This window comes from Miscanthus floridulus, chromosome 7 (assembly GCF_019320115.1).
Source record: "Miscanthus floridulus cultivar M001 chromosome 7, ASM1932011v1, whole genome shotgun sequence".
Classification (NCBI taxonomy): domain Eukaryota; kingdom Viridiplantae; phylum Streptophyta; class Magnoliopsida; order Poales; family Poaceae; genus Miscanthus; species Miscanthus floridulus.
Window position 1 is genome coordinate 40,440,519 of NC_089586.1, and position 23,873 is coordinate 40,464,391.

General features: G+C 44.0%; 1 protein-coding gene and 1 pseudogene across 1 annotated transcript; both read left to right on the plus strand.

Moving 5' to 3' along the window:
* Positions 1–1,129: 1,129 nt before the first annotated feature.
* On the plus strand, positions 1,130–9,608 carry LOC136466908 (RHOMBOID-like protein 9, chloroplastic). Its single transcript, XM_066465424.1, has 7 exons — positions 1,130–1,328; positions 4,424–4,911; positions 4,987–5,053; positions 6,038–6,203; positions 7,188–7,358; positions 8,050–8,204; positions 9,037–9,608. The coding sequence occupies exons 1-7, from the start codon at positions 1,309–1,311 to the stop codon at positions 9,260–9,262; spliced, it is 1,293 nt and encodes a 430-aa protein (XP_066321521.1). The 5' UTR covers positions 1,130–1,308; the 3' UTR covers positions 9,263–9,608.
* A 9,507-nt stretch (positions 9,609–19,115) lies between these two features.
* On the plus strand, positions 19,116–20,572 carry LOC136463088 (NAC domain-containing protein 76-like; annotated as a pseudogene).
* Positions 20,573–23,873: the final 3,301 nt, after the last annotated feature.

Genomic DNA, 23,873 nt, shown 5'->3' on the forward strand with positions numbered 1-23,873 from the left:
CAACACATTCTTTACCAACTGCAATTTTCCAAGCACGCAACTGCAATTTTCCAAGCACGATAGTATGCATCATGGTGATCCTCCTGAGCTAAAACATAAACAGTAATCATCAGCTTGATCATAACAGAATTTGAAATTCTTCACAAAATGAACGGCACGAATCTGCTTGAAAGCATGAGCAACGACCATCACTTTATCATCAAAATCCTTAGACTTTGTAACTACCAACAAACGAGTATGGTCACCAACTTTCAAACCAAGCACCTCGATGACAAACTGAGAAACGTTTCTCTCTTTGTAGGTAAACGTCATCTCCTCCATGAGCAGTTTATTTGTTCGTCCATTCTCCATGTTCCACGTTCTTGTAACTCGCTTGCGCATGAGTTGGCTAGCTTAGGTTTAAGCTGGGATCTAGGTCAGGCCAATGTTTGGGCATAGCCTCTGCTGGTGGCTCGTGATTTAGCGAAGTCCACAGAGTTGAATGAAAGGCCCTATAGACCAACTCATGATAAAAAAGACTCTTGTGTTGAAAATAGTGTAGATAAGTTTTATCCCCTGAAACTCATTTCATCTCATGAAACTTTCATCATCTTTCTCTCTATCTATACTATGTCATGTCAACTTATTTAATGTCATAAAACTTCTACTAAGGTTGGTCTTATAACATCAAATTAATATCATTAAATACGTCATAAAATATATATTTCTAATGTGCTTATTTATTTCATAAGTATTTGTGTTTTTTTTATAAATTTAGTTAAACATAAAAAATTTGATTTCATACTGCTCTAGGAATTAATTTATCCAAGGACGTTTCTACGAGAAGAAAAAAAAGAACGTCAGTTTCCTAGACCCCCGTCAGTGTCAGCATCTATTCTTGCATGAAGAGAAGTACTTACCACCCAAGTCCGCACATGCTACAGACATTCCAACACGTGTTTGGTCCCGCCTTCATGGGCTGACCCACAAGAATCAGTTCGGCGTTTGCCATTGGGCTTTATCTTCGGCCGCGCCCCCGTCCATTGGTGTGATTGTGTGACTGAAGTGCAGCTGCTCTCCACTTTCTCTAGGACCACACGTTTCACCATGGGCCATGGCCTGCCACAACCACTAAAACCTCTCTACTTTCCGGATGTTGCAGCATCCTCAGTTCTAGTTCTAGTAGCAAGGACGAAAACATCCGGATCCTATGGGCCACTCGCTCCTTCGCGGCTTTCACCTAGCTAGCTACTAGGAGCTGAGCTGGTAGGAGTAGATGCAAAGACAGGTTTGTTCACCTGATTAGCTACCAAAGTCTGTTCCAGTTGGATGGCTTCAGCTGCTGATTGGTTAGACCTCAATCTATCTTTCAGCTGTGCTCCAATTCCTCACTTTCCTCTACTCTTTGTTTGTTTTGGTCGCATCTTTCATGGTCGAGTTGCGATCGCATATACCGGCAACTGGCTTCGTGATCTTTATCTAGATCAAGCATACCGATCATTTGTTTCAACAAACTTGATTATTATGCTCCATTTCATTCTAAGTTACATGATGTTTTGTCTTTTCTAGATATATTATTTTTTCTTGCTATGTATTTATACATAACTTATATCTAAGTGCATAACAACATATATGTATAAAGCCAAAATATCTTATAATTTGGAATGTTGGGAGTATTAAGCTATCATATAGAATTATTTTACTATGAGTTTTTTTTTCCTACGAAGGGATTCTAAGAGGTTGTTTGAATGCGTAAGCCTAATTATCATTGGTCTAATTTTTTACTAAAGGCCTGTTTAGATCATCTCCTCTAAATTTTAGAGCTCTAAAAACTTTAGAGCACTTTAGCTCATTTTTTAGTCTAATGCTCTAATGTGAGGTGGGCTAAAGTTTGGAGCTAATTTTAGACCATCTATTTGGAGCTTTAGCTCTAAAGTTTAGAGAAGGAGATGACACAACTACTTGTTAGCCAACTCTACCTATTTTAGGCTATTTTTTAGCTCATGCTAATAACTAACCTCGGCTAGCCCAAACACATCCTATAATAGGTAAGTTAATTAAATATATGCATTTATTTCTGAAATTAAGTAACTCAATATGCATAACAGCTTAAATTCTAAATGCATGGACATCCGTATGTTTGCATTTGGTGTCAGATTCAGGTGGTGAGTTAAATGAGAAGTTACACATTGAGAAGAAATTTAAGCGTGTGTGTTTACATGGCTTATTTTGCAACCGTTTGGTCTAAAGAGTCAGAGAAGCTATATTTAAATGGTTTTACCATTGTAGTAAAAAAACGGATGTGAAGCTTCTCTCATGAAGTTGTTCGTGAGTTAGTGTTTGACAAGTTTTCAACTAAGAAATTAGATAAACCATTTAGATAGTTTCACCATTATAGTCGAAAAAATGGCTCCTCTCCTGTGCTAGTGCTTTCTCTGGTGGAGCTATTTTAAGGGTCTATTTGGTAGAGTTTCATCTGTTTTCGATTATCTATGGAAGCTGCTAATAGAAGTGATTTTGTGGCCGAAAGTGTTTCTCTTTGATTCTTTAGCATAAACTCTTAAGATCACGATGAAGAATCACTTCACAGAATCAGGAGAAGCTACATATCTCAGCTCCTAACCTCTTAGTTAATTTCAGAAAATTACTTCACGAAATCAGCACATAATCATTTCTATCTGGAAAATTGTTTGACAGAGCTTTCAGAGCTGATTCTCTCTGCCAAACGGGGTCTAAAGTTGACATCTGATAAATTTTGACCTAAAAGATTAGAGAAGTCGAAGTTGAAACCTTAAAGAGTCCTACCAAAACACACCAACATGATTTTATGTAATACAACTTATGCTGACTATGATTTTATAACACACTGGACTTCAAATATATATGTATACCATTTTTTCCCCAAAGTTTTAGGTTTAAAGGTCACATGGTAGTTGAAATGTTTAAAGACAGAAACTCATGTTTTTTTTCAAATATAAGCATGAAGCAGGTATAGAGGGTGAAGCTAAATCAATAAAATACTATATAGAATTTGGTGGAAATTCGAGAGCCTTTTGAAGGGTGGTTTTCAGTGGAGGAAAAGAAAGGTCGGGCGGCCTTCGAATTCGGAGGTCAGGCGGCCGCAGCATCCTTATCCCCTCTCGCTTAAACTCCAACCCCCATGGTCCATGGAGATTGGAGACCTTGTCCAGGAGCCTTCAAATTCCTGCCCTAGCCCCGCGCGCTCTGCTCTCCCTGCCCACAGATCCCGAATGCCCATGCCCGCCGCCGCCTGCCGGTCGGGGCCGGACGGATGGCAAGCTGCGGCCCCTAGCACCGGGCTGAACTGAAGAGGTGTCAAGGTCGCCAATAATCCTCACCAACCAGCTGCCACCAACGCTAAATGCTCACCATCGCCAGCAATTTGGTGGTAAGGCTTCTGGAGCTTCACAGTAGCTTCACCTGCGCTGCGCATTCCGTCCAATGACGGAGCCAGAATTTTTTTTTAGCTGGGGCGAACTCTATACACAAGCTACATCCTAATCAAAAGCACCAAACAGAACAATGCTTAGGGAGAGTACCACACAATCATCAATCACGCTTACCCAAAAGCAGCGCTTCCTAGTGAAGCTGCTCCTCTCCTCCCTCCATCGCAGGCTCGCAACAGAGCTGCCAAAGCAGTAGCAGTTGAGCAGCTCCTGCCTCCTAGAGTCTTGGCCGGCCGGTGGGAGGCGGTCGGCGGCCGCAGAGGGCGGTCGGGGGGCGAGCTGGCGACGCCGACGGCCAACGTGGAGCGGCGGGAGGCAGGAGGCGATCTGGCGACCGCGCGACGGTCCGCACTCGGCAGTCGGCGCGGAGGTGGAGCCGCAGTGGCCGGCGGGTAGGGCCTGGCGGGCAGCGACCAGCTCCTCGCGAGCTTGGCTGCAGGTCACGATTGGGGGATTTGGAATTTGGGAACGAATCCACCGGTTAGGGAAGAAGTGTGCTTGTGTGAGATGGTGGGCTTTCAAGGGCCTCTCACGGTCTCACATCTGTTGGGCTGAACAAAGTAAATAAAAGGCCCATTCTGTGTGCTCGTTTATCCTCTCACCTCTGCTTTCTTCTTCCATGCTCGAGCGGCGCAGGTCGCTGCATCCTGCTCGTGCTCGCCACCGGTGTTAAGGAAGAAGGGGTCCGGGGGTCTTGGACGAGCTCGCCAGTAGCTGGGGCGGCCGCCCCACCCCGCCGCTAGGGTGGCTCCGCCATTGATTCCGTCTATGCATGCTGCGCTGCCACCGTCTTGTCGAGCTCCGGCCACTGCCGGCGACACCACAACAACCCAGGCACCCACGGCGTTGCGTTGAGTACATGTAGATGTTGGTTGTAGCCTGCGCAGTCCGCGACGCGATCTTGAGCATGGCATTTCTGCCTTGCACTGTCCTGCCTCTTGCATAATTGACAAACACTAATACTTCTAAAATTTCAGGCATCTGATGGCTGGGGTTGTTAAATGGAAACCGGCATCTTATGAACAGATGGAACGTACGAGAGTTGCGCCAGAGAGGTTGTCATTAAGATCTAATAGTGCCAAGTATCACGATACCGGGCATCTTGGTCATTTTGGGAAGGATGACAATCTCATTTGTCGTTCACTTAAGTCAATATCAAAACCAAAGGCAAGACAGTATGTTATTGTCAAGGTACATAATAAAGATGTAGATGAGGGTTGCAGCTCCAAAGACGATGAGATTATTTCTAGTCCATTTCAAAGGGAAGAAGGAAATCAGCTGAGGGCACTGGAATCTTATTTTTCTAAACTCTATCCCACTCAGCAGCTATACTCTTTGCCTCAGAAGAAGCTCAAAAGTGGTCCATCATCATCAAATGAAGTTGATGCGATCATTGCTGATGAGGATGCCAATTTCAAGAACAGGGTAGGCTCTTTGCAGGTACAGATTGACAGAGGAAACACAGGTAAAGTCACTTGACTTAGCTGTATGGATGGTCGCCACCAAAACATGGTAATGAAAAAGAACTATGTTACTTTAGGTATCAAGAGTTATCAAAGTCTCCTGGACATGCATACAGATGATCAAGCATCCGGTTTCTGTTTGACGTAAGTATGTCTTACCACTTTCAGTATTGAAGCATATTGAATCCACTGACACTCTTGTCCAACCACAATAGCCAACACGGTGCAGATATTTTGCACTGCAGGTACAAGTTGGAACTGCCATATTGGGCATGTAGTTCCTTTCAAATTTGGTGATATCCAGAACTTCCATACATTGATTCTAGTACCATCAGCTCCTGCTATTGATATTAATGTGGAATTCATCAGAAGAACAAGAAATGGATAAATATGTCACCTCCTGTTTTATGTGAACAATGATTTCTCACATCAAGGTTTCAGGAAAACAAAACTTGGTTAACTGTGGGCTTTCCCTTTTTTAGACAACAGAAGAAAGTTCTAGCCTTCATGAAACTGGCATTAGTCCACAATTATTACAAGATATAGCTAGCACTACCAAATCCACCACCATTTGTGTAGGGAAAAAAACATATGAGTTCAACATTATTCCTCGATTCTAAAGATAAAAAGACATCCATGAGAGGCAAAAAAAATTGCATAACCGGAGACCCCAGAGTACGGAAAGTGTGAATCAACGGCTCCTTCTATTCGACACATTGCTACAACTTTGCCCCCAGTATGTGAGTAGCAAAAAAGTTTTTGAACTCACTAGCTTGTGCCTTAAAAAGGTTTCAAAATGCAATTTCTTGGTTCCCAACTTTTATCTAGGATTGACATTGTCCTACAAATTTGGGTGAGTTTTTGAAATTGTGATATTAATAAAAAATAACAATTTGCAATGCCCATAAAACTGGGACAACAAAACTGGGGGAAACGCTCAGTTCAAAAGATCAAACTACACTGTGCCAAACACACCAGCTTATTCGCGTTGGTTTTGTTAATCTCTTAAGATCCTTCTAGTCCAACATGCATGTAGTCCTTGTCCTTTTGCACACTTCAGCAGAAGTTATAAATATTTTCATATCGCCACATTTTGTTAGCTAACTTTTGAATTTTGTAAAAATGCAGAAACTTATTGGCTGCTATTAATATTGCAGTTCTGTTATTCGAAATAGCAAGTCCAGTGAAAAATTCTGAAAATGAATATTTGTCTCTCCCTTTGTTGTATGGTGCCAAGATAAACAACTTAATACTTTCAGGGGAGTGGTGGAGACTACTAACACCAATGTGCCTGGTATTCCTTCTCCCTCTATGCTAGATAAAGTTTCACAAAATTCTGTTGGCTTACATTGTTATTGTGGTTTGCGATCTTTTTTTTTTTTGACAAGGTGGTTTGCGATCTATTAGTTTTAGAAAGGCAAAAGCTATCCCACGCTCTAAACAATATAAGGTGCAAGGTTAATTTTTATGGTTAACTACTGTGCTACAGCGGTCCTTTCCTTAAATCTTCTGTGCAAAAGTAGCTCAGGTCAAACTTATTCTATGTTAGTAAGCATAGAGCTTCAGATTTGCTCGAATTTGTTGGAAAAAAAAAACAAAACAAGTAATACACACGTTTTGTCTTATTTTGTGATTCAATGCTTGCACTGCTATCCAGTACACCATATAAACAAAATGCTTAGCTACTACAATGCCAATGCGATGTCAACTAATGGATTAGCCCTTTACTAGAAAATAAGTTTAACAGGGCTTTTTCTAATATCTATATCTTTAAATGTTATTTATCCATTTATTTATTCAAGTAAGGCAACCATGTTTTAGTAATGAGTCAGGAGTTAAGCTTTCTGTGCAAATCTGTTTCCAGCCGCCAAGCTACTGTAAAATGGTCTTGTAGCTTTCCTTTTCTAACACTATTTTTTATAGAATACAACAACTAGAACTATTCATTCTAGCACTTGAGCCATATGACCCAACCATAAGCAGGTATACTGTCAGACTTGTCAGTACAACTCACAATGTTGGTCCTATACTGCTTATGAACTAGGAAATGCATTTACATATTTACTTCCTGTAGAACTAGTCAGCTGCATGTTTATGCGAAAGAATCAAATCTATGCACAACTGATGACAGAAAGGTTGCACATCATGATCATATCAATTAATATACAAGTATATAGGTGGATCTTAGTTTTCTAAACACTGGCTATATTCTGTCATTTAGCGAGACCTGTAACCCACTCAGCTTATCTGAAATGTTTCTGTAATTTGACATCTGCAGCACTCTGGTTTCTTACATATAGCCCTTGGTTGTTGGGCGTTGCTTATATTTGGACCTCGAGTATGCCGGGCATATGGTCAAATGACATTTTTTCTGATATACATACTTGGAGGAATCTGTGGTAATTTGAGCAGTTTTGTTCACACTCCTGAGATAACCGTTTGTGGCACAGTAAGTTGCCTGCCTCAATGATATCATATATTCATATTAGATGAAAAGAATGCCCATATACTTGCTTTATTATTTTCATTCATCGCTCTAATCTAATATTTTCTCTTTCGAGCAAAAAGTACCCAGTGCAGAGAGCTCCCGCTCTGTGCGGGGTCTGGGGAAGGGTGTCAGTGGCAAGCCTTACCCTCGCCTGTGCAATGCGAGTTTCGAGCAAAAAGTAGTAAACAAAAATAATGTATAATTACATTACCATTTTTTTCTAGAAAGCAATAGATTACATAATTTATAGTGGATACAATTTACAGAAGGAAAAGGAAAACCTAAATTAGCTTAAATTTTCTATCCAGTATTTTATTGTATCATTAGCACTTTGAACTCAAAGTTTTCTTTTTGGAGATAAGGTCACTTACATATGGTTTTTTACTTCATTGCGTAACTTAGTAACTTGCTTTGGTTTTAGGTAAATGTTAAAATGGTTATAGTGGTATAGCATGTTGCTACCTTAAAAGAATATACCTTCTTGTTTATGTCCCAAACTTGTGTCCGTCTACACAATGATATGTAGACATTGTAAAATTTGGATGAAATTTTAAACAACTACGTAGACTGTACATTTGGTTTCAAGTTCGTGGCACTGGATAAATATACACAGGATGTAAACATTAATGTTCCTTTCTGAAACTCAAAACAGAGCCCAGTATTTTCTTTAATTGGAGCGTGGCTGGTGTATCAGAGTCAAAACAAGCAAGTCATTGACAAGGACGTTTCAGAAAGTATGTTCTGGCAGGCTGTGATAGCTGCAGCTTTGAGCTTCTTATTGAGCATTTTTGGGAGAATTGACAACTGGTAATGTAATGACGTGATGTCAGTCTTCTTCTTAAAACAGATTATAAGTTCTTCTAAGGCCATTTTTATGATCAAAGAACATCTCTAAAACTTTAATCTGTCCTAATAAGTCTGAGAATAATTGTGAAGTAAGAAAATCTTTATATTTTATTGAGTCCTATATGATGACATACAAATACTGTTAACTAATCTGGACAAAACTATTGCCATCGGAACTAGTATATACTTTAACATTTATGTTGACCAAAAAATTGAACAACACAGATAAAGTTATTGCCTTTCACTTTTCGGGTTGTTCATAAAATTTACTAAAATCTTCGATGTAATTTTCTATTTTGTGTTGTCATGTTTCTTAGTGTTTGCTAATTGGAAGGCTAAATAGTCAAACCCACCTATCAAATGCCTGAATTATGAAAATGGGTTAAAGATTAGGGTATTTTGAGCCTTGTAGTTTTTAACAATACTGGGTATGTAAATAAATTGACATAAGGATCAGTCATACAATCTTAGGTAGCACAGGACCTGAAATAATCAGAACTATATTACACCAAATGTTGTAGTGCTTATGTTGTCTTTTTCCTAACTGTCAAATCCTGGTTACCATAATTAAATAAAATGATTGTTGCTCGCTTCTATTCCACACCTGAGGCAGTGAGCCCTGATGACTGTCCATGTGAGGGGAGTGCTGAAATATAAAGTGAATTTGCCCACCCTTTCCATCATGTTAGCTTTTAGGTTAAATTGGTCGGTGGTTCAGTCCATGCAATTCAATACTACAGAAACCAATGTATTCAGTCGTTTTAGTGTTTCCCTTTATTCTAATCAATTGCAGGGCACATCTTGGGGCAACCATTTCTGGACTTTTCTTTGGTTATCTGACATGCCCAAGTGTAGAATTTCACAATTCTGCAAAGAACGGTCAGAAGGAAGCAGTGGTTCTTATTAGACGACAAGCTCATCCATGCAAATCCACTGCAGTCTTTTTCATAACCATACTTGCATTTGCTATACTCGCCTTCGCTTATGGGACGCAATTCAACAATATGGATCTGGAATAGGCGAATAGCTAAGTGTTTGTCATGGTTCATTTTTATATATTTAGGTAGCCCGACAACTATATATTCCAGAATGTGAATGAGCACGCAATGTAAGGACTTGATTTTGTAGTATGGATCAGTTCTATATGTAACCAGGTTGGAGTTTTTTTTTTCTGTATCATGTATCTAATATACACTACAATAGTCTAGTACAGTTGGTTTTTGGATTGACTAGAGCTTATCAGTGTCTGTAGGCAGGTAAAGCCACGGACGGCATAACTATTTGTACAATTGGTTTGCATAAGAACTGACTGAACAGCTGCATCTGCACCGTCGGTTGCAAGTTGCGACCCGACGTAACATGTTATTTTGGCGCAACCCAAAACCATAAACCCAAACCCTACTTAAAAAAAAATACTCTCCAAAATAACTTTCTTGGAGAGTAAGTTTGACCAAATGGTGGGAGCCTAAGTCATGGTAAAATTTTTTGACTAATATTTGGGGTTGCTTTGATCAAATTTATTTTTACCGTTTTGGCCTGTTTTCCACCATTTTTTGCATGTTTTCCTGAGTTTTCTCCCAGATCTGTTTCCGGACCGACTTAGCATTTTTCACCCATGGCTTGACCCGGCCTTGCCGTTTTCGCCTCCCGTTACCCGTTTCCGGCCCAACGTGAGCCGTTTCTCCTCTCGTTACCTGTGCTCGACCCGATGTGAACTGTTTCGCCTTGCGTGAGACATTTTTAGCCCGATGTGAGCCTTATCCTTCTCCCATGATCCGTTTCTGCCTCTTGTTACCTGTTTTTGGCCTGACGTGACCTGTTTTTGCCTCTCGTGACCTGTTCTCGGCCCGATGCAAGCCATTTTTCTGCCTGATGTAAGCCTTATCCTTCTCTCATGACCTGTTTCGGCCTCTCGTAAGCCATATCCGTTATGCACACTGCGAGTCATAGCCGTTCCTCGCCATCCAATCAATCATGCATACACAATTTGCCGTCATCCATAAGTACATTCTTAGCCTCATGGTGCGGTGGCACTTAAGTCGTGTGTACGCCCTGTTAGCCACGCACATTTTTTAGCATGACCGTGTGGGTGAACCGCTATTTTTGCAGCACGGACGCATGGGTGAACTGTTGTTCTGCCCCATGAGCACCATAGGAGCGTCGGCGCGGGGACTTGGCCTATTCCTCGCTTGGATGGGACGAACGCCTTTGCAAGGGGTTGTTTTAGCACCATAGACGCCTAGGCGAATTGCTGTTTTGGCAGCGCGGGCAGCTTAGGACCCATGGACTTGGGTTGTCCACGGGCGCTTGGGCGAACTGCAGTTTTTCAGCATGGATGCCTGAGCGAACTGCTGTTTTTGCCCCATGATTACCGTACGATCGTCAGCCCGATGACTTGGCTTATTCCTAGCCTAGATGGCTGGGACACATGGGCAGACTGGTGTCTTTGCACCATGGGCACTTGGGCAAACTGTTGTCTTTGCCCCACGAGCACCATAGGGTAGCTGGCTTTTTCTAGGGGACTTGGCATGTCCACGGACCCTGGGCGAATTGGTGTCTTTGCACCATAGATGCCTAGGCAAGGCATTGTTTTATCACCATAGACGCTAGGCGAACTGCTATTTTGGCAACGCAAGCAACTTAGGACACGGGGCCTTGGCTGTGGGCAAACTACTATTTCTACCCCACGGGCACCTTAATTAGAATCTTAGTAGCCTGGGAACGGGAACATGGCCCACGTTTCTGTTCCCATGTTCCACGTTCTGGAATATGAATGTTTTCGTTTCCCATGTTATAAAATGATACTCCAATTCCCGTTCCGATTAGAATGCTAGCACACATTGAGTTGGACTCTACCGGGCTCGGTCTGGAACTGGCCTGGCCGGTTGTCACGGGGCTAGGCCAGTCTTTCGGCCAGGGCGGTTTGGGACCCGGCCAGGCTAGTTTGGATGGTAGCATATAGAAACCATACTTTGTTCGTTTGAACTCCAAACACGATGAACCAAGCATATTTCTCGATCGTCTTGATGCCAGGAACTTAGATGTGGAGTCCGTTACACATGCCGACACATTTTTGTTGTCAACAACGTGAAGCAAATGATTCCATGATAGTACTAACTTAGCTTATATCCAATGAGATCTCAACGCCAAGCAAGAAAGTTTAAGAGAAGAGGTGTTGAGAAGACTAGCTTCTCCTACAGTGTCTTGTTTGTGACGTGCACTACAAGCTAAGATATTGACCCCGCAGGGTTGAACCTCCTAACCATATCCTCCTAAAACCAATTTTGTGACCTATCTTTAACTATGAAGGTTTTAAAGTTACGAAAATCTTATTCGATCTTCACTAGACTGGCCTAGAAGAGAGTAGGTCCTCTTTTTATTTTATTTTTGAATAAGCATGTGAAAGAGGGTCTGGAGCCAAGATATCTGTTGAACAAAGATTTGCTGATCTAGATTCCATCTTTGGTAAGATATTTTTATTTATCCCTCGAGCTCATACATATTTATGCTACATATGCAGGTAGTCCTTTTGAGTAGAGTTCACTCAATACGATTATTGATGCATGCACTAAGCTAAGGGTTGTTAAATTTTATCCTTGATCGGATCGTACGGAGAGCAACACACATCGATCAGAACGAACGAGAGCAACAGCAGCTGCAATGTTGCTTTGCTCTGAAGATACGTATATCCGCCTGTGTGGCTGTGTCAGTGTGCGTCAGCGGAAACGAAACCCTAGCTCTCTACAAAGATCAAGACGATCAGCCTGATCGCTTATTGGTTTCAACTAGAGCTTATCAACCAGCAAACAGTGTTTTTTTTTCACAACAAACCAGTACCAGCTGGGCTTAGCCCAAAAACCATCCAGCGAACAGGCCGGATGGACAACAAATCAGCGATCTCCATCGAGGTACACGAGCAGATTGACTGTGTTAATCAAGCGTGGCACGGGCATCTACGCTAAGAACACGTTATGGATCCACACGGGATCGCGATACCTGTAGTATCGCCAAATTCGCCATGCATTCACGCATTGCACGGCCCAGATGCATCGCCGTGTTGTTGGGGTACAATGTTCGCTGCAGCGACGACGACCCCGGCCGATGGAGTTGTAGTGTGCTTGTGTGTAAGACTGTTCCCTCAAAAAAAATGTCGGTAAGACTGTTGGTTGCATGCAGTTCGTTTATATTGACAGAAAATAGATCTGCTAAGTTTTTCATCCTCTTGTTCTGCCATTATATTTGGGGACTTGCTAGCGCCCGGACATCCGATCCAGGACGCTAGCGTCTAGATGGTGCCCGCACAGCGAGTGAGCAGGCATCCTAGCGCGTCGGGCTAGCAAGCGAGCGCCCCAACAGCAGGCCTGCGCCACCCTGGACGTCGCAACGCCGCCCCGAACGTCGCCCATGCCGCTAGCCGCTTCCCACGCGCATCCCATGTGCAACACCTGATCTACTTTTGGAACATCTAAATATAACAATTGCAACATACAAAAAAAAAGACAGATGAAACACTTGAAATAAGCGTCTAAGACACTTGCGAAAACGCCTGAACACACTTAAAAACCATTGCAAAACATATGTAACATCTGGATGAAACACTTGCAACATACGTATGAAACACCTGAAACACTTGAAACATATGCTTGCAACATGCATGTATATACAACATTTAGATCTACTTTTGCAACATCCAAATAAAACACTTGCAATATACGTCTGTAACAGATGAAATATTTGGAACATACACTTTAAACATACGTGTATAGCCATTACAACATGTGCAACATATCCTGATCTACTTTTGCAACATCATTATACAACGCTCGCAACATACCTCTGAAACACTTGAAACATACACTTTCAACGTGCCATCTACTTGCTGCTTGGACGAATGGAGGGTCGTTGACGTGGAGCTCGATGCCATAGAGTGGCGTGGGGGAGGGGGGGGGGGGGCGATGCGAGCGGGGCGGGCGGTTGCGTAGCCCCGACGAGCGGCTATGTGGCCAGATGAGTGGTTGCATAGCTCCAGGCGATAGGGCAGGCGGGTGCGGTCCCCGCCACCGGAGGCGATAGCGCCGGGCAACTGCGCTACCCATGGCGAGCATCCCCCGCACTAGGAAGGTGAGCGGCGGGCGGGCGGAACGGTGGAGTCGGCTAGGAAAGACGCATGCTCAAGGTGAAATAAGGCCGTGACGGGGAGGAGTGGGGAATCGACATTTTTCTTATGGAGAAGCTAGGAGCAAGCTCTATATTGGGCTCCGCAGACCCAGTAAGGGCACGTCAGGAGCGTCGGATGCCCTGAGTAGAGCATTTCCTTATATTTGTTCCATCAAAATATGTGTGTGGACTCATGTTCAAGTATTTTATGCACAGAAGTTCACGAGGAAACCATGCTGCTAGCACAACTCAATGGCGGAGCCACCCTAGCGGCGGGGTGGGGCGGCCGCCCCAGCTACTGGCGAGCTCGTCCAAGACCCCCGGACCCCTTCTTCCTTAACACCGGTGGCGAGCACGAGCAGGATGCAGCGACCTGCGCCGCTCGAGCATGGAAGAAGAAAGCAGAGGTGAGAGGATAAACGAGCACACAGAATGGGCCTTTTATTTACTTTGTTCAGCCCAACAGATGTGAGACCGTGAGAGGCCCTTGAAAGCCCACCATCTCACACAAGCACACTTCTTCCCTAACCGGTGGATTCGTTCCCAAATTCCAAATCCCCCAATCGTGACCTGCAGCCAAGCTCGCGAGGAGCTGGTCGCTGCCCGCCAGGCCCTACCCGCCGGCCACTGCGGCTCCACCTCCGCGCCGACTGCCGAGTGCGGACCGTCGCGCGGTCGCCAGATCGCCTCCTGCCTCCCGCCGCTCCACGTTGGCCGTCGGCGTCGCCAGCTCGCCCCCCGACCGCCCTCTGCGGCCGCCGACCGCCTCCCACCGGCCGGCCAAGACTCTAGGAGGCAGGAGCTGCTCAACTGCTACTGCTTTGGCAGCTCTGTTGCGAGCCTGCGATGGAGGGAGGAGAGGAGCAGCTTCACTAGGAAGCGCTGCTTTTGGGTAAGCGTGATTGATGATTGTGTGGTACTCTCCCTAAGCATTGTTCTGTTTGGTGCTTTTGATTAGGATGTAGCTTGTGTATAGAGTTCGCCCCAGCTAAAAAAAAATTCTGGCTCCGTCATTGGCACAACTGATGCCAGAAAGAAAGCTAGAGACTCGACACACATGCATGTATATATGTACATGCTGGAGAGAAAATTTTCCAACATCATCCACGAAGAACTGCCGACTAGCAAGCAAGCAGCACACACATTGAATCTGTTAACTATACGTACTACATCCCTAGAATTTCCCAAGAAAAAAAAACTACTATACATAGATTAATTCACCCACACAAACTACAGACACGCAATGGCCCACAAACCCCCTTACTTGCGATACATGACTATTGACCAGCCGGGCTACTAGATCTTGTTGAATCACAATTACTATAGACGAAGTTCCTGTTATCATGACGACATGCATTAAATTGTATGGTCAAACTTAATGGCCGGCTTAGCGGCTAGTTTTCGTTGTAATCTGATCACATGTTCAGATGCATACACACACTGATGCATGAAAATCGCGCGAAAAGCTCAGAACTAACCAATGTGTGCGCGTGTGTCCACGGGTCAAGGGGACAAACAGACCATATAAAACTGGAGCTCATCACGCACACGAATGGGGTGGCAGTGGCAGGAGAGAATATGGGAAAAGGGAACCTTGTCTCTAGCTATCCTTGATGAACCTGCTGCATGCTGTGATGAACTGTAATTTGTCTACATGCATGTAATCTGTTTGAATAATCGTCACTGGTAGGAACAGGACATATGTACAGTAGGAGGAACGAAGTCAGTGCAACACAGGACGGACTAGTTATCTGGATGCATGAAGATGGAATAATTCGGGAAGGAACGACAATGCTGTGAGCTGTTGGCATGCAGAATAATTTGGGAAGGAACGATGCTCTGATTATGTCTGAACTGCAGTTGCAGGTAGCCAGGTACCGAGGTAACTCCCTCCATGCCAAACCTGAGAGAATATACATACATCTCGTTTTTTTGAGAGATCAAATTCTTTTAAATTTGACTAAACATATGAAAAATATTGATGCTTATAATATGTAATAAGTTCTGTTAGACTAATCACGGAATATATTTCATAAAAAAATTATTTTAAGATATATTTGTTGATACTATTTTTCCATAAACATTATCAAACTTAAAAATGTTTGACTCACAGATTTGCGAATAACAAGTTCCTATTCCAAAGTATGCATGCTATAGCCGATCACTTAGGTCGTCCGCAACAACGGGGGGCAAAGTCTCCAGCTTCCATTCTACGTGGAAGGTAGAGACGCTTCGCCAGCGACGAACAAATCGTTGGCGATTTCTCGTAGCCCGAGGATTTGCATTGTGAAATGAGCGAGTGGGGCTAGCTGAAAGAGCATGAGTAGAATATATTTCTTCGGCTTCTCTCTCATCCAATTCATCTGGCGATTTTGCTAGCCTCGTTGCGGACGCCCTTAATGCAGAAAAATGGTTATAAAAAATGCAGAAAGATGTTCTATTCACCGAATACAAGGAGAGCCAAATTTAGATGACATTCTAATGATGCCTACACAATATGCCAATTATCGGAATAGTTCCGAATAATGAATTAATACATCTAACCTCTACATCCACCTCAAATCAACTTTACTATGGTAACAAAATTAGCTTCCTTAAAGGAAGTGCTTTTACATTTTACTACTTTATAAAATAGTTTTTGTTACAAATAATTTAGTGAACCAAGATGTACATTTAAGCGTGAATAACAGTATTGATAAGTATAAAATTAGGACATTGAGGTGTGCAGTGTGCTAGTAAGAGCTTACGCATGCATGTTCATGTTGGTTCAATCCTAATGTGGCTCCATGTTTGACCTCTCACAAACATGCGTTGGAGCTCGTGATTTAGATAGCGTGAGAATCCATCCGGCCAGCTATATCTTTTTTTTAAGATCCGGAGTATAGCCGGCATATATTAATAACGAGAGGAGAGAATTACATGCGCAAACAGCGCAAACAACTTTACAGGTTTGATAGACTGTCAAGCTGGGCGAAAAGAACTAAAACGGACTACTCGCATTCTAGGGGTACAACTAGAGGTCATAACAACTTGGCCTCCAAAAGCAACTGATGTGCATCTTCTAATTACTCCCTAAACCGACTTGCAACCGTTTTCTTCCGAATCCGGCCAGCTATATCATCGGGCATAAATATAGTTGAGTTATTAATCAATACTTATCATAGATCAGACTGCAAACAGGGACTTGGAACAACTCTGTTAACTACTCCATCCATTCACACATAGTATAAGCTGGACTTGGCGCCCCTGAAACACCGAGAGTTTCTGTCCTCCTAAACTTGCAATCCCTGTCCATGGAGCACCCTCATCAATAGCAAACCGGCTGTTATTATATTTGCTCCCTCTCCCTGTATCCATGCATGGCTATCTGAACTATACTTTATTTATTGGGTCAAATATACCAGCAGATCTTTTCATTGGTTCGTTCGTCAGCCTATTGATAGTAACGGAATTCACAATTTGCTTATGTTCAATATACTAGCTAGCCTATGAATCCCTCGAGCTCGAAGTGAGGGCCCGACCGGGCCGGGATACAAGCTGACCAGCGGGCGGCGCTCGCACGTGCAGCTGCAACGGCGCGGCTGTGCCACAGCCAGAGTTTCAGGGCCTCCTGCCGCGCCCCCTTCCTCCATCTCCCTCTCATATCGCATCCATCGACAGCGACGAATCAAGTAAAGATTTCCTCCATTCTTCGCTATCGCACGCCCTCACCCATCATCAATAATTTCGATTGGGTTTATACGTCGTGTCTACGCGTGCATGCATGCACGAACGCGCTCATCTGGCCGGGATCGCCGGCGACCTGCATCTGCATGCCAGTTAATGGCTCCGCATTCATCCATCTTTTCCGGCGACCGGCCGGCGGCGGCGCGCGCGCGCTCGGTAGGTCGACCGGCCGGCTGCTGCACAAAAGTGTACCTGAGTGTTTTTCTGTTCTTGTTGTGCAGTAATCATATGTATGTATATCCAGCTGGTTGCATATATATAGTCAAATCGATGGTCAGATCAGATGCATATGGGTACTGCTGATTACTGGGTACTCGTCTTGTGTGTGCATGCACCTGCGAGGGCAAGGCTGCAACCGTCCGGTATGGCACGGTGGCGGTGCGTCGGCGTCGGCGCCGGTAGTCATGGCATTGTGCCGTACAGCCGTGCCAAGTGCTGGAGGCCAAGTTGCTCGAGGGTACAGGAGGAATCTGCACTATATATTCCAAGCTGCTGCGGCTAGTCTAGTCAACATCTTAACACACAAGCAAGGTCGTCATGAATGCCCCTCTCCAAAAGAAACCCGAATGTACACAGGTTTTCTAAAGCGATACTAGTAATAAAAAACGGTTGAGGATCAGAGTTAATTAGTCAATTGATTTGTGTGTGGACTATATAGATTTTTTCGAGACAACTGGTAATAATTACACAGGCAGCTGGTATATATTTAGCCTGGTATATATATATCTCTATTGGATTTGCACGTACACACACACACACACACGAATCGACCGCACATCTTGAAAGTCTTGCACACAATTGGTAGCACTAGTATCAATATATGGTCACTGTACTACCTTGCCTAGAAAAATGTAATTAGTGTACTGTACGCTTGCAAGGTTGCCAAGAACACAAGCAAATCTCTTATCTCATCAACGCATGCATGCATGCACAGAAATTCTTGACTCTTTTCCTGTGATTCTCTCTCTCTCTCTCTCTCACACACACACATCTTCTTTCGTTTGTATATTTTCTTGTTGCCAAGTAAATAAATAAGACAACACTGTCTTTTCGTTATATTACTATATGTATATGGCGACGTAGGCATACCAGATTGTGAAGCGTTGTTTCAACTAGAATGAAAAAGATCATGAGACAATTATTAATCCACCAGGCCTGGTCAAATCCCAAGTCTAAACTTAATTCCTGGTCAGATACATACCACGCGCGAAGTGAGGAGCCCGCGGCAACATTTGAAACTTTTATTACTAGATTAACAGATTTATTATACTACTCGGGATAAGTAGATCATATCATAATAAATGCTATCCAGTCGTCACTCGTCAGTCAAAAACAAAACTAAGTCTATACTGTAATAAACTAAGGGCAGCATGTAGGGATTATAAGAGGAATGTGGAATATAGAAGGAATGGGAACTCTCGTATGTTCATTCCCCTGCTGATTCCCACACTGCTGGCCATGGTCAAATGACGATTTTCTTTTTCATGAAGTTAACCTTGCATGAACCACCTGTGATGCATTAAAAAGTTCATGAATACTAAACATTACAGATATGTTTCTGTGAATATTGCAATTTATTAGCACCTACTTAACCTTCTCTTGCCAGGATATATTTGCAAAAAATCACCTTCTGAAGCCTTTTGCTGTTTTGCAGATGGAGACATTCCATTGCTCCTTCTGAGGCCATTTTCTGTGGCAGGGTTCCCTAGTCCAGAAACATCTCCCCATCTTTTCCTGTAGTACATCCAAAACCGGCCATGACCAAATCCACAACACTCACTATACGGAGCACTATATCCGCCCTTGCCTACAGGATTTTACAGCTAACTCCCATTCTCGACTGGCCATAGACCCATATAGTGCATATTTTATAGCCCAGTTTGTCTTTGCTGAGAACCAAGATTATCCCAAATAGTCCAAGCCCAACCCTCTCGACCTCTTCTTTATATAACAACTTCATTCTTGCAACATCACAAGCACAAGCTTTCACACCCATCTTGCATTGGCTCTCCTGCTGGTCTCTAGGCTGTGTTGTTCTTGCTTTCAAGCTGCACACAACCAAGTAAAGTCAAGGGAAGGTGTCTTTCCAAGGTATGTGCATATACGTGTTTTTTCTTCGCTCAGTGAGGAACTTATATAAGGTTGAAACTTGATTTTGAGCAAGCTTCAATTCTTGTCTGATTTCTCAGGTAAAGAAGCATGCATCCGAGCTGCTCTCCACTGGCAGTGCCTCCGGGCTTCCGGTTCCACCCGACTGACGAGGAGCTACTCTACTACTACCTGAGGAAGAAGGTTGCTTATGAGCCCATAGATCTTGATGTGATAAGGGAGGTCGACCTCAACAAGCTTGAACCATGGGACCTCAAAGGTAACTAACCAATTCATCTCATCAATCATATATACATATATCCGAATGCGATGTACTAGAAAACAAGTAGCTAATGGCTAGTGATTCACAAGATTTATTCATGGTGGACGATGCAGATCAGTGCAGGTTTGGGACGGAGCGTCAGGATGAGTGGTATTTCTTCAGCCACAAGGACAAGAAGTATCCTACGGGGACACGAACCAACCGGGCAACAACGGCTGGGTTCTGGAAGGCAACGGGGCGGGACAAGGCCATCTTCCTCGGCAACGCTGGGAGGAGGATCGGCCTGAGGAAGACGCTGGTGTTTTACACCGGCAGGGCACCCCATGGCAAGAAGACGGACTGGATCATGCACGAGTACCGCCTCAACGATGACAACGTCGAGGTGCCGATTACGGTAAGCAGCACTAAGCGCACAACTAGCTAGTAGTAATTCTTTGGTGCAGAGAGATAGCACATGGAAATTGGAAATGGTCAATGATGGTTCTTGAAACATGCATGCATGCGATGCAGGAGGATGGATGGGTGGTGTGTAGGGTTTTCAAGAAAAAGAGCATCCAGAGGGGATTGGACGACCAGCTGGGCATGGTGGCGGGCGCCGGCGATGACGACGAACTCCGTTTCTTCCACTCCCCGGGCGGCGTGACTCCGGTGGAGCAGAAGCACGGCCTCCACCTCCGCCAGCTCATGCATGGCGGAGTCCCCGCCTTCGACCCCTCCATGCACATTCCACACCTCATGAGTGCGGAGGGGCCGCTGGGCGCCCCGGTATTTACATCCGGCACATCGGCTGTGGCCATGAACCTGCTCGACATGGGTTGTTCTCCCCACAACATGGTGAAGATGACGACATCATGTAGGCTCTGCCAGTGACATGCCGCTGAACAGCGGTGAGCGCTTCGGTGCCGCCGCCGATTGGTCGATCCTCGACAAGCTGCTGGGGTCACACCAGAACCTTGACCAACTCTTCCATTGCAAGTTCGGGGGAACAACCTTAGCAGTGCCTCACCATTATCAACAGCAGCAGCAGCACATTGAAATGAACGCGTCTTCACTGCATAGGCTGCCTCTCCATTAACTTATTGGCTGTTAAACTGGTGATATGATATGATCTTCCTCAAGTTTTCCATGTAGCTTGATTAAACGATATGGAATTAATCTGTCCTTGGAGAAGACCGGGCTCTTGTAATTTTCGTGGATCAGTTTTCCCTCTATTTTACTCGGAAGTTTTAGCAGGTTCTTTGAAATGTTTATAATCATCTCTGGTATTCCCCCGTGTGCAGCAACATTTTCTTCTATGACACTTATTGACGTTTTATGTTTGCTGTGTGACACAAATTGTCACGACTCAACGACTAAATTACCAACTTAAGTATTATTGCATCATGAGCATCATTAGTCCCTCATATATTACTACTAAATGGAGGTAAGTAGTTCCCAACGGAACATCCACAAGTTCATGTTAATCCTCACGATACACTCTAAAAGAAGGATAAATTCTAACCATTCTAATAAATTTTTTAAAAATATAGCCATAAATTAGGTAGACAATATTCATCGCCGACAACAATAACCAATTGATCCAGGGGCGGATCCCTAGGGAGCCTGATTTCTCCCTTAAATCAATGTTACTTAGTCCTCAAATCACCATTAATATCTAAGCTCTAGCCCTAAATCTTTATTATTTAGCCCCCACCCCCCTTGTCCCCGTCCTGGATCCGCCCCTGAATTGATCCATTCCATTTTCTAAAAATTACCCACTTATGTTATTATAAAAACAATATAACTGATTTTGTCATAATTGCCTTTTTTGGACGTGATGATTCTTCAAGTAAATTGGCCTTCGATGTGTGGTCACCATGCATGTGTGTATACCTTGCAACTTGATGATCCTATGGTTACATGCTTGTGGAGGTTGTAGGAGTGACACTATAGGGTTTTATATATGATTGGTCGGCGAGCAAGTTGAGAGGACGACACCCAATTTAGGTCAGCTAACCCACGGGAGGCCATCACAGAATCCATCTTACTACATACCGCTTCCTCCCAAAAGTCAGTGTCAAAAGATGAATATGTTTCCTTAATGATTCTTGGAGTGTCATATCCATGAGGTATACAACATAGTCATCACCAAAAGACTTTGCAACACTTTGTCTCTTACTCTTTCGAGTAACCATAGTGTCATCCTCCTTGGGGTTTTTCCACGTGCACTTCCTCAGTGTATTCTATCAGAACATGTTGTTTAGGGAGTAATATGGGTTCATGGCTAGATGAGCTAGGTGTATTTTCATATAAAATTCATTCTAAAAAAATATAGCATCTTGAGAATCCAAGATTGTACCAACATGCATGTTAGGTACTCCAAAGTTTATTATTATTAGGACCATATATATCCCATGTTGTGAATAGCATACCCAAAGAAAACACACAATCAATAAGTTTTGGTCCAAGTCTACGATTCTTATTGATTGGCACATCTACCTTAGCCAAACAAACCCCAAGTACACAAGTAGGAGAGATTTAGTCTTCTGTTTTCCCATTCCACGAAAGGTGTGATTTCTTTGTTCTTCATAGGAACCCTATGGAGGACATGACTCGCAGTCAATTATAGCCTCAACACACCATTTCTTGGAAAGTCATCCTATCCCAAACATGACATTAACCAACTCAATTAGAGTGTTGATCTTTCTTTCAACAATCACATTTGATTGTGAAGAGAATGGTGGCATCCTCTCATGAATAATTCCATATTCCCTATAGAATTTGGAAAATTTTATTTTAAAAATACTCTCCGCCATGATCAGACAATAACCATTTGATATTCCTCTAATTTGATTTTCTACTTCATCTTTCTAAGTCTTAAAATAAAAGAGAATGTTCATGTTTTGATTTTAGTAAGTACACGTAGCAAAATTAACAACATGGTTGTCGGTGTTTTGAACCGCCGACTAGTAAACTTGTGTTTGCGCATCTAGCCGGATGGTGTGCTCAGAAGACACAAGGGTTTATACTGGTTCGAGCGGAATGTCCCTACGTCTAGTTTGAGGCTGCTCGTGTTACCAGCACTTGATTGTAGTAGGGGTTACAAACGGGCGAAAGAGGGAGCAGGTCCCATGTCTTTGGTGAAAGGGTCGAATGGAGTTGAGTCTCGTTGAGCTCGTTCAGCCATGCCCTTTGTGGGGCATCCTGCTTCCCCTTTTATAGATAAAGGGGAAGGCGTAGGTTACACGAGAGAAAGAGAAAGGGAGAGAGAGAATCCAGGAGCAAGAAGTCCTCCGGGGTTGCGTCATCCTTCATCTCCTTTACGCGGGTCCCACTGGTCCTGTAGATGATGATGGGGACGGCTCCACGTCGTGACCCTATTTGCCACTAGCGCAACATGCGGGCGTCGTCAGCCGGTCATGGTGCCCCATTCCCTCCCGACGGCCAACATGGTCAACAGGTGCCCCTGACGGAAGTCGACATTGTTGGCGACGTGAGTCCTCAGGTTTGGCCCGTCGTGGCCGCGAGTCACGTCAAGACACGCCTACTCTCTTTATGATGTTAGAAGTTTGACTCTGGGTTCATACTCTTAGGCCCGTAGTGGTTGGAGGCGGTACGGACCCCCATTGGGGGAGGCGGAATCCCCCTTCGAAGGGTCTAGCGAGGCAAAGTCCGCGCCCTTAGGGTCGGGCGAGACGGAGCTCGCATCCTTGGGGTTAGACGTGACAGTGCCCACGCCCTCGGGGTTAGATGTGATGGAGCCTGACGTGATGGAGCCTGCGCCCTTGGGGTCGGGCGATGCGGAGCCCGCACCCTTAGGGTCAGGCGAGACGGAGCCTATACCTTCGGGGTTAGGCGTGATGGAGCCCGTACCTTCGGGGTCGGGCGAGACCAAAATACGCTCTCAACCATCTAAGCAAGTCAGCGTTCATGGCCATAAGCTTCCTTCTTCTAGGTATCCCTAATACTGATATCCGACAGTAGCCTCCGAGCCTGCGGAGGAGTAGGATACTCCTTCAAAGGCTTTTTCAGACAAAAGGATTCTAAGGGTCTTGATCCCCCTTTGTGGCCCACGGGATGTCTTGGTAGGGTTGCGATTCCTATCTGTTGTGATCGGACTATTGATCCCCCTTTGCGGCTGTAGCACCCGGTTTTAAAGACAAAACCAGATACACACTATATGTGAGCCCAGGAAGTCAAATCTCACATATAGCCACAAATCAGGGTATTATCAAGAGACAATACTTATTACATAATGTATTAGTAAAAAGAAAATAACCTCAAAGTAAAGACAGCGGAAAGTTGACTCCGATCTTCTGGCGAAGACTCCAAATTCACAGGGACGACTGACTGGTTGACCACAAGCCTAACTCCTCCAAAACCAGCAATCTGGTACC

Bases quoted from the DNA above. Each gene is read 5' to 3' on its own strand.
- LOC136466908 (XM_066465424.1), top strand. From the start codon at position 1,309: ATGGCTTCAGCTGCTGATTG. The intron at 1,329-4,423 runs GTTAGACCTCAA...CTAAAATTTCAG, and splicing joins ATGGCTTCAGCTGCTGATTG to GCATCTGATGGCTGGGGTTG. The intron at 4,912-4,986 runs GTAAAGTCACTT...ATGTTACTTTAG, and splicing joins GATTGACAGAGGAAACACAG to GTATCAAGAGTTATCAAAGT.